This window comes from Taudactylus pleione, unplaced genomic scaffold, assembly GCF_031769625.1.
Source record: "Taudactylus pleione unplaced genomic scaffold, aTauple2 ptg000183l, whole genome shotgun sequence".
NCBI classification, from domain to species: Eukaryota; Metazoa; Chordata; class Amphibia; order Anura; family Myobatrachidae; genus Taudactylus; species Taudactylus pleione.
In genome coordinates, this window is record NW_028284585.1 from 10,420,600 (window position 1) to 10,432,564 (window position 11,965).

The 11,965-nt window shown below is 45.3% G+C and overlaps 1 protein-coding gene across 2 annotated transcripts in view; it reads right to left on the reverse strand.

Moving 5' to 3' along the window:
- Positions 1 to 10,829, reverse strand: part of INTU (inturned planar cell polarity protein) — a 96,825-nt gene extending 85,996 nt beyond the window's left edge. For both annotated transcript variants that reach the window (XM_088476127.1, XM_088476126.1), the window contains exon 1: positions 10,463 to 10,829. In XM_088476127.1, the coding sequence (XP_088332253.1) occupies positions 10,463 to 10,572 (110 nt within the window). In that variant the 5' untranslated portion in view covers positions 10,573 to 10,829. The remainder of the gene's footprint in view (positions 1 to 10,462) is intronic.
- Between the last annotated feature and the right edge of the window lie 1,136 nt (positions 10,830 to 11,965).

Below are 11,965 nucleotides of genomic sequence, written 5' to 3' on the forward strand. Positions count from 1 at the left end.
AGGCAAAGCATTCCAAATGGAATCTGCATCCGCTTTCCAAGAGCACAACCACAGGGAGCGGCGAGCCGCTACTGCTGCCGAGGAGATTCTGGAAAGGAGTAGGCTATATGTAAGACTGTCTCATTATGAACGTGGCTAAGTCTCTGAGAATTTGCCACTATCCACCTGCTCTGCTGGAGAGTCAGTGTGCAGAGATCCAGTTACCTACCCAGCGCTCCATGGCTCTGGCCCCCCAGCACAAGGCCATAGCCGGCCTGAAAGCCCCTCCAGCAAGGGAATAATTGGATTTTAGATATATTTGCACCTTGCAATGTGTAACCTCCTTCAAGGAGGACCTGGAGGGCATGGGCAACGTAGCACTCCTCACTAGGCATGTAACATGAGAATCTACCTGTAAAGGTAACTTCCATTCGGAAAAATAATTATTCGCAAAGGGGTATGCAAAAGGTGAACCTTTTTTTTTTTTTTTTTGAGGCTGTAACCGCTTACCCGGATTTTCCACGCCTCCTCTAAATGATCCACCTGACCAGATAGAGGAATTAGAGTGGCAACACCCTTATCCTTAAAGAAGGCATATTTGGATTTAGCCACGGGGGATATGTAATAACCAAAGCCGCACGGACTGCCCGTATAAGGCCAGGTATATAGACTTTAGACCCAGACTACGCCTCCTTTGCACTAAGGGGCTCGTGTCTGAAAAAGTCAATAATGTCACCGTCATCAGACGTCATGTCCTTACCCGTCTGAGACCCGAAAGGCCGTTTAGAAGGCCGAAATGGTGACTCCCCCTGTAAAACGTCCATCAGGTGCTATACCATTTGGACAATAAATTCACCCACACAGGCTCTTGCGAGACCTTGGGGGGCGAAAAACAGGATACACTGGGGTACCATCAACTGCCGAGGAACCCCTGCATGTGATTAGACCACCACTCGCTGCAATAACCCCTATGGGGAAACGCAGGGGGTGTTGCCCACAAGGGCTGTAAGCATCTTAGCCAGCTGAGGACGGTCCCTTTTTGTGCAGGCACAGTGACAGAAATGGGGCGTGATATATAATACAACATGCCCTCCATAAACCCTAAGCGTCTACATATCCCTCCGCTAACTGCACATGATATCAGTACATTATAGCTGGAAGAGGATATCCTCCTTCACTTTCAGACATGAGGAGTGTGAACGGAGCGTATGTGACCTCCCACACAGAAAAAACACGTTTACTGTGAGGTAATAAACACCCTGCAACACCGCACCGCAAGGGCTGTAGCAGAAGAACAGGGATAGGAAAAAGGCTGACAGTCAGAAATGAAAGTACAGGCAAACAGCGCTAGCATTTAAGTCACATACAATGCACAGATAACATCCTGCATTACAAGCACTGCGATCAACTACACAGACCAGAGCCTGGTAGGAAACAGTGCTGCATACACTGACCTTAATTGAAGGAGAGGTATGCGGGGGACCCGGACCGCAATGGCACCTGTAACAGCTTCCAGCAGCGTTTGTCATTCTCAGCACATGTAGTGAGAAAATGGCCACCGAGGAGCGGAGAGGAGGCGGGCCCGGGGGGAGGAGCGCTGACACAGCCCGCTCAGACCGCTGTGGAATGGCACTGTGCAGCGGGGGAGACGCCGGCTGTGAGACAGGGAAGGCGTTCTGCCCTGGCCTGCTATTAACCCCTGGGACGCCGCGCTGTACCGCACATGCTGCGGTCTGCTGTCCCTGGTGGTCTAGTGGAAGGCGCAGGATCAGTACCTGGCCCCACGCGCAGCCGGTCCCCAGGGAGCCCCCTGCCTGGGGACCAAAAAGGACTGTGTTAACCGGCAGGTGCCCAACGCGGGACCCCAGTCCTGGTAGCCGGGGTCACCGCTAGCTGTGACCCCAGCTACCAACCAGCATCCCCGGATCGGTACCGGCGTTCTGATACCGGCGGGGTGTAGGAGTGACAGCATGGACGTCAATACTGACTGTCCTATGCTGGAGCACTCTAGTTGTGCAGCCACAGCTGCGAAGAAATCTTCAGGGGCCTTGAAAAGACCCTCTGTACGGTGCGATTGGTCCGGCCAGGCACCGACGAAAACTGAGTGTCCTGAGGCTCGGGGGCGGGGTATAGGAGAGGGACCCCAGTGCATCCTGGGAGGCTGAAAATTTAACTCTGTGGTGCCTGGATGTCTGCCGCCATCGCCTATACCCCAAGGTATCCTGTGGATACCCTATGGACCCTGAAGTAGAAAAAAAGAAATTTAATAACCTGCACCCCTGGGAATGACCACTAAAAAAAAAAATCTGTAAAAAAAGAAAAAAAAAAAAATTTACATTTTTTAAAAAAAATTCGGGATACCCCAAAAAATTGTTTCATTTTGGGGTGTAAAATAATATATAAAATAATAGAGAACACTTCAAAAATAGCAAAATTGATTCCAGAGGGGTTCCATTAAATGCGGCAGGTGTTTTCTTCATTGCAGGAGTAGCAGCAGGTGCATTTTTGCAGAATTTTTAAATATAATTTTAGGGACTTAAAAATATGCTTACCCCCATTTTCATGTACCCCAAATTTATAGGAATAGTTATTTAAAAAAAAAAATAAATCTAAGTGCTATTCTTCACCACTTCTTCAAAGCCGCAAATATGCACCTGCCACGGCTATTAGAAACCCAGACTTCCTTCAGCAGGTAAAAATGGTGATCCCCCCCCATGTCTAGACATCTTTAGGGGAGTTTTTTGGCATTACTTACCTTTCCGCCGGCTCCCGTTTTCATTGATTTCTAATTGAATACGGGGATAAAGCGGGCACGCGCCGATACTTTATCCCCGGAAAACCTCCGATGTGGAGCGAAAAGTTCAGCACGGACTTTTCGCTCCAAATTGAATACCCCCCTTGGTGCAAATTTTGCACCTAAGCTGATCTCACCAGGCATTGGACAATCATGCTACATTACATCACAGTTCTAAAAAAATACTGTATGTGTGTATTTTAGGTTTTCCTGTGGCCATACCTGAAAAACTAGCTCAAACAATATGGAGCAGAAATGTGAGATACTCAGCATAATCACGAAGCAGAAGATTGTGTGCAGTGAGCTGCCAAGGGTATAGTGGCTGCAACTCGTCAGCACAGGTGCTCAGAAAGTGATTCTATACAAGGCATGAAATATAAGCAGCATGATTAGGCTTGCAGCTTATGGCCCCCATTCCGACTCGGCAACTGTGGATCGCAGGATTGTGACAATCTGTCGCTAGTGTATGGGGGCCTTTACTCTAGGGTAGTGTCCCAAACTCTGCCATTACAGTCCAAGTTTTAAGGATATCCATGATTGAGCATAGGTGACTAATGGTGCATATCAGATTTTTCTTCAGATCTGAACGATAATGATTTTAAAAAATCGTTCATATCTGAAGGAAAATCTGACGTGAGCAACGATGAACGATGCACGTTCCCGATTGTCAGATAACGATATCTGACATCTGTGTTTGCAGTCAATTTTGGACGATTTCCATTAATTTTAATACAGTCAAAAATCGTTCAATCGTTCATCTGACACATCTGACCATGTGTATGCACATTTAGTTAGTACCACAGTCAATTTAACAGCCTAGGGCCTTATTCAATTAGCCACGAAAAGTCAGTTTCTGTGGAAAAGTATCGCGAGTGACGTAATTTCGCCATGTGAAAAGTTTCCTCCGTATTCCATTCCAAAGCCTTTTCGTCTGTGCAGAAAGTAAATGGATTGGAATCATCAAAAATGTATAGCAGTCGAAAAAAAGTGTAGAATTTTGGGGTGTAGACTTCCGGAAACCACTCAGCACCCTTGGAACAGTCCCCCAAAGGTAAACAGCATCAAAAAAAGTTTAATACTTTCGATAACCCCCAAAAAGTACTTTCATTTTGGGGGCGTAAAAGTCCAAAGTTGGGGGACAAATTTAAGAACTAACGAAATAGACTCCAAGGGGGTCCCCAAGTATGCCCCGGGTGTTTAAGTTTGCAGGTGCTTGCGGAAGGTGGATTTTTAAAGTTTTTCAAACTTCACTTTAGCAACTTGAACATTGGTGCTAGCATATTTTAATGTACACCAAATTTGCTGGAACTACTTATTTTCACCAAAAAAACCCTGCTAAATGCTATTCTTCACCACTTCTCAATAGCTGCTATTTAGCATCTTTGCATATCAATTAAGTACCACAAATACCTTCAGCAGGGCTATTCGTAGGGATCTATAGTGATCCCCAATGTCAGTGCATCTTTTGGGGGGTGACAGGCGGATTTCCCCAAATCTGACAGTACTTTTCACATGTTACAGTTTCGCCGGTCCCGTTTTCGCAGATTTCTAATTGAATATGGGGATAAACTTGGACGAGCGTGACTCTTCACACTGAAACCCAGCGATGTCGGTGAAAAGTCCAGCATGCGAAAACCACGGGCATTTTCAAGGCTAATTGAATATGCCCCTAAGGAGGATATGACGTCTTAACGGTATTACTAGATCAGAGATAGTACCATACATGTGTAAAGACTTTTACAATCTCCTACTTGACATACAGTAGAGTGACGAATGATGACATGCCAAGCATAACCCACATTATATAGTTGTTGTTTTTTTATGGATTCTGAAGCATAACATAATACAACAGGTACTATCAGAGATATATAAAACACAAATAATATGGCAGTAGGGTTAAATGTAGTCACAAAAGAGACATTTTCAGCGAAACAAGTAATATACACAACCATATAGAAATTAAATATAGAACATAGAGAACCATTAAATGTGTACTAAGCCCCCCCAGTTTATATACACACACATATATATACACATATATATATATTAGGGATGTGCAGGCTCGGTTCTACTCGGTTCCGTTCGGTTCTTTTTACCGGATCTTATTGGGTTTCAGCTGTCACGAGTTTTGGATAGCCAATAAGATTCGGTAAAAAGAACCGAACGGAACAGAGTAGAACCGAGCCTGCACATCCCTAAAATTATATATATATATAAACAAACAATCCGGCACTCTGGAGGCAGCTGGAGCCTGGCAGGTAACTTGCTTGGGTGCCTCCCTTGATAGTACAACCCCTAATCCATCCAACCAAATGAGGTGGCACTCCAAGACTCTCACCAATAATCAACGTTTCGGGGTTCAGCACCCCTTCATCAGGACACGTGTGTGTCCGGAGGAAGGGGTGCTGGACCCCGAAATGTTGATTATACACCTGTAATCGCCATTGTTGCGTCTTGTACAGCCAACTTATTTGGTTGGTTGGATAGACATATACAGTACCAGTCAAAAGTTTGGACACACCTTCTCATTCAATGTTTTTTGTTTATTTTAATTATTTTCAACATAGTAGATTAATACTGAAGACATCAAAACTATGAAAGAACACATAACATATATGGAATTATGTTGTAAACCAAAGTGTTAAACAAACCAAAATGTTTAATATTTTAGATTCCTCAAAGTAGTCTGCTTGGATGACAGCTTTGCACACTCTTGGCATTCTCTCAATCAGCTTCATGAGGTAGTCTCCTGGAATGGTTTTCCAACAGTCTTGAAGGAGTTCCCAGAGGTGCTGAGTACCTGTTTGCTGCTTTTCCTTCACTCTGCGGTCCAACTCATCCCAAACCAGCTCAATTGGGTTTAGGTCGGGTTATTGTGGAGGCCAGGTCATCTGTTGCAGCACTCCATCACTTTCCTTCTTGGTCAAGTAGCCGTTACATGTTACAAGACAATGAAACCAAACACACATCCATGCCTGGATGTGTGTTTGGGGTCATTGCCTTGTTTAAAAACAAATGATGGTCCCAGTAAGCACAAACCAGATGGGATGGCATGGCGCTGCAGAATGTTGTGGTAGCCATGCTGGTTAAGTGTGCCTTGAATTTTGAATAAATCACCAACAGTGTCACCAGAAAAGCACCCCCCACACCTCCTCCATGCTTCACAGTGGGAAGCACACATGCAGAAACCATCCGCTCACCTCTGCGTTTCACAAAGACATGGCGGTTGGAACCAAAAATCTCAAATTTGGATTCATCAGACCAAAGTACAGATTTCCACTGGTCTAATGTCCATTCCTTGTGTTTCTTGGCCCAAACAATTCTCTTCTTCTACTTGTTCATCCTCAGTAGTGGCTTCTTCGCAGCAATATGACCATGAAGGCCTCATTCACGCAGTCTCCTCTGAACAGTTGATGTTGAGATTTGTCTGCTACTTGAACTCTGTGAAGTCTTTATGTGGTCTGTAATCTGAGGTGCTGTTAAGTAACGGTTTCTGGGACTGGTGACTCTAATGAACTTATCCTCTGCAGCAGAGGTAACTCTTGGTCTTCCTTTCCTGGCGCGGTCCTCATGAGAGCCAGTTTCATCATAGCATTTGATGGTTTTTGCAACTGCACTTGAGGATACAAAGTTCTTGAAATTTTCCATATCGACTGACGTTCATGTCTTAAAGTAATGATGGACTGTCGTTTCTCTTTACTGAGTTGAGTGGTTGGTGCCATAATATGGATTACAACAGTAGTCAAATAATGGTGTCCACTGTGTACTAACCATACCTCTGCACAACACAACTGATGGTCTCAAACACATTAAGAAGGCAAGTAATTCCACAGATTGACTCTTGACAAGGCATACCTATTAATTCAAAACCAATCCAGGAGACTACCTCATGAAGCTGATTGAGAGAATGCCAAGAGTGTGCAAAGCGGTCATCCAAGTAAAAGGGGGCTACTTTGAGGAATCTAAAATAGAAAACATATTTTGATTTGTTTAACACATAATTCCATATGTGTTCTTTCATAGTTTTGAGGTCTTCAGTATTAATCTATGTTGAAAATAATTTAAATAAACAAAAACCATTGAATGAGAAGGTGTGTCCAAACTTTTGGTTGGTACTGTATATACACACATATACATACACTTTTGCCTTATACCAGTATCATTGAGGCCAGTGTGTAGGCTTCTGCTGTATGTGTAAAGGTGCCCATACATGGCGCGATTTGCAAACTATTCAATGATGTATGCAATCGCCCTTGCACTCTCACCGGCAGCTGAAGTGAACGATGTGCAGATGTTCACCCAAACTATCGTGCACGATCTAATGATTTGCATATTCATTAGATCGAGTGCTATATGACACAGATGCATGTAGCACGGATCTCCAGGTCCATGCATGCATCTGTGTCATTGAAACACACAGCAGCACAGACGGGTCTCTCACTGATCCCATCCGTGCTTCTGTGTCAATGACACAGATGCACATAGCACGGATCTCCCTGTCCCTGGTACATGCATCTGTCGTGCATGACATTGTCCTGTGTGCACAAACACAGAACGATGTGTGTCACATCATGCACGATCGGTCGAAATCTTACTGCAGGTTCAGTTGATCTACGATGCCGATACACGATTCCGGGGATGCGCATCGGCATCATAATCGTCCAGGGAAACGCTACTTTTTACAGAATTGGTCGTTATGATCATTCGAAAACAGCCAAATCGTGAAGAAAATTAAAAAAAACTAAATAAAAAAAAAAATCGCACAGTGTATGGGCACCTTAAGAGGATAGGAAATTCATCATTTCATTGCAGGGTCGGACCTGCCCATCTGGCTCTTCTGGCAAATGCCAGAAAGGCAGATGGTCAGGGCCAGCGTCAATCCCTGACTGAGCAGATCCGCCTCCCGATGCTCTGCTCAGCTGGGATACTGAAGATCGGGGCGTTCCACAAGGACAGGTCCACGTGACTCGCGTTACTCCCATGTGAGGCCATGTCCCTTTTTATACTAGGCCACGCCCTACGGTGCATGCACAGGGGGACTACCAGGGCTGCAGAGCCGCCCCAGTCCATCCCTGTTACACTGTATACTTTTAAAGATAGTTGCAGTGGGAAGTCAGGGTATAACAGAAGGATATTTTTTACATTAATTGTTTTCTAAAAATGTTTGCATACCTTCCGCTCACACTGTAATGCAGTTGTATAACAGGAAAAGGATATAAAGAGCTGCGTGTTACTTTGCAAAAACACACTAATGCAGTAGGAACACAGGGCCTGATTCAGAGCCGGACACTCTGACCAGAGCGCTCGCTCTGAATCAGTGCCCTCCTACCTAAAAATGGAGCGGCCTCCTGGCTGCTCGCATAGCTGTGGGTGACCACCCACAGCATATGCGAGCGGCCAAAAAGATGGTCGCGATGGTCAAGACTATCGGGCTTGCGACGAGACCCTGCGGTAGGGTCTCGTTGACCGCAAGCCCTGAAGTGATTTTGGCTCTATCAGAGCCAAAATCACTCCCACTGACATCACTAGTGATGTCAGTGGGGCCGGACCCAGACGGTAGGCGTTCCCATGGGAACACCTCCGTCTGGCAGGCACGCCCACCAAAGGGGGCGTGCTGTCAGTCACCATCGACAGCACGCCCCCTTTGGTGCGAGACCCGTAGCGACAGCTTGGCTGTCGCTGTCCGGGTCTCGCGCATGCGCACGACGAAGCTCCCTCCGTCGTGCGCATGCGCATTGGGGTAACATCGACCCGCTTGCGAGCGTCCTGCGCTCGCGAGCGGGTCTGAATGACCCCCACAGGACCATGAATCTTGGGCTTCACCTGTCATTTTTTTTTTATGTATTCAAATACTACCTAAAAGACCAACAGATATGTCCTGACTTACCTTGCGTTTTTGTGCCATATGGTGCAAGATGCACAGTGTGTATTAGACACAGCACCATTGCTGATTTCGCTTTTGTGCTTCTTTATGGCAACACAGTGGATTTGTCACACTCAGGACACTGAAAATCACCTTCTTACCTCTCCGATGCCTGTCCAGGCTAGTGCTAAGGTCCGCTCGCACTATGCATTACTCCCGGATAGCACAGAGGTCCGCTCACAAGGCACATCGCTCCCGACTGGTGCGGAGGTCTACTCCTGCCCAGTCTGCTGAGTGTCCTGTCACTGAGCATGTCTCTCCGCAGTCACTTGCTCACAGCGTGTCTCCCCAGCATGATGGCATACAAACTGCACGCCAAAGTTCTCTCCAGAACAACAGTATGGGCGCAGCCATGTTGGACTCTGGCATCTGACTCTCCTCCACCGCTCAGAGTGCTGCTCCCAGAACAGCTGATCGCAGCATCCAATTCCTGGGGATCCTCCCCTATAAATTCCATTTCCTGACTGGCCTTTGTTGCCAGTACAATATTGCTTCTTACTGAAGTTACACTTCAGTACTCAGCTCCCAGGAACTTTGTATCTTAACGGTCCCAGTCCGTTACATCCAGTTCCTATATCTGGTAAACGAGTCTCCTATACCATCTTGCACACCAGTCTGGTTTTACCACTGAGACTTGTTCTTACAGCCGCCATCGGTTCCAGCCGATAACTACAACCTTTGGTCTCATCCTATGCTTCAAACACTGGACTCATATAAATTAAGTCCTTCAATTCTTCAACAACAGTCCCAACCGCTCAAGTTCATCAACATCGGATTCAAACCGATCCAGCTCTTCAATTCATCAACATCAGTCTCAACATCAGTCAGCACTTCAGTTCAGCTTTACTGGTCACTCCGGCCCTACTCAACAATCCAGCATTAGTAAGAAGTAGCAGTTTATGGGGTAGATGTACTAAGCCTTAGAGAGAGATAAAAGTACCAACCAAGCAGCTCCTGTCATTGTACAGGCTGTTTGAAAAATGGCAGGAGCCGATTGGTTGGTACTTTATTATCTCTCTCCAAGGCTTAGTACATCTACCCCTAAGTGGGGTAACCAATTAGCCCCGAACATTGGGCGCTATGGATAGCCATGATCGGCGAAAAACTGGAATTTTTTGTCAATTTTTTGTTTTCAATCTATCCATTTATTTTGGTCGAAATAATAGGATAATTATCCTGAAAACACACAGGACCTGCGATAAGCTCACAGAACTATGTTTTCGCCATTTAAGTTGTGAAAAAACTGCACTTATCGTGGATTTCGGGAAACATCAGGTCCCGAAAAATATCCACGATAAGTGCCGGCGTCAGGCGGCACTTCGGGGCTAATTGGATAGCTCCGCTGTGATCAATTAACAGCGCTAGTTTAGCACTGCTAATTAGATACCCCCTTAAGTGGTAAATTAGTCTTCTGAAGCAGTAGTTATGCTAACCCAGGCGACCCCATGTTCTGAATTGGAACCATGGTAGAGCTTATTTCCCCTTCACGCTAAGGACCTGGAAATGACGTGAGCGAGGGTGGAAGTGCACTTCCATGCCCAATAAGGCCACATAAAGAAGAAAGGTGTCCGCTTGCCACAAGATTATATGCCCACATGGATGGTAGGGAATGATGTTGGACAGTAGCTGATGACGTCAGGGTCCTCTCCACAAAGGGAATTTATACACTACCTTGGAACCATAGATAGGTGTATGTGGCCACACATATATGCAACCCTTACAAGTGAACATCAATGGGCAGTTACTATAGAACCTGTGTCTCTTACCTGGAACAGCAGCTGCTGCAGTCAGTGTAAGATGATGAGCGACTGTCCCATCCTCCTCCTTCACCCTCCTCCTCCTCCTCCTGGGGGGCCCCGTCCTTCACCTCATCCATGTACGAGCACCTGACGGTAACCAGCACCTATCTCATACTACACAACTGTACATTACTTCACACGGGAGGTCTAATAACACAATAACATGCAGACTGACAGTATAACACTCACACACAGTCACTGCACATATAACGCCGCTCACACATACACATGATGTCAGCTGGACAAACAGGCGACTGCCGCCGCTCCTGGTACCGCAGCATCGATGTAACGTAGAGAGAGCGTTTGTAGCAACAGTTACAGGTGAGCTGTAGCTCCGCCCCCTCTCTCTCTGTACCCTCCGCCGTTGGACCCATGGAGCACGTGACATCCCAGCACAGGGACTTCTGGGAGTTGTAGTTTCTGTGTTGGTAAAACTAGATGGCATTGTGCGGTACGATAAACTACATCTCCCAGAGTCCTCTCACCCACGTAAGGGTTTTCGAGTCCTCTTGAAGCATGTTATTGGACTGATTATGGCTAGTAAATAATTCTTTAACATTTACTAACAAACTTGCTAAGCTTGAAACACATGTTGTGTGACTAACTGGCTACATGCAGTGCGAGGGTATATAAAAGTAATGTAAGAATGGGGAAACAAATGCAGGTGACTGATGCAAATATTTTTAAGCGTATATTTAAAAGAAAAGAAAACGTGGGTTTGTGTTATGTAAGGTGTAAAGAAATGTAAAAATGACAAATTCTGATGAGACTTACAAAAACAGAGCAATACAATAATGTAATAATGAATGACTATTAATGCCCTGATACAAACAGGTGCAGCTGGAGCAGACTTACTGATACTCAGGTTATTTTGTTCTTTTATTACTTAAAGGCTGGTCTTATGCCCGTATTCAATTTGAGGCGAAAAGTCTGGATCCGCGATACTTTTTCGCCGATGACGTAATTTTCGCCTGCTTTGCTTTTATCCCGTATTTAATTTGAAATACTTTCTGCCTAGGTGGAAAGTCAATGCACTGTAATAGGCAGAAAAGTTTCGCCTATGAATAGCAGGTGGAAAAAAGTGCAGAATTGGGGTTTTGGGGTGCAATGTTGCGGGAACCCCCATGCAGCCTTCAGACAGTCCCCCATAAATAAACTGTGTCAATTTAAAAAAAAAAAAAAAAAAAAACACTTAAGGACACCCCAAAAAATGACTTTAAAAAAGAGGGCGAAAAAAAAGTTGGGGTGCAAAGTTAAAAACTAGCGAACTTGACTCTGGGGGGTTCCAAGTATGCCCCAAGGGTTTTTTCGATTGCAGGTGGATTTTTCACGATTTTTCCAACTTCACTTTAGCTTTAACAAAATATGCTAACCTCCATTTTCAAGTACCCCAAATTTGCTGGGTTAAGTTATTTTCTGGAAAAAATACTCCTGAATACTATTCTGTACTTTCCGCATGTTAAAGTTTCA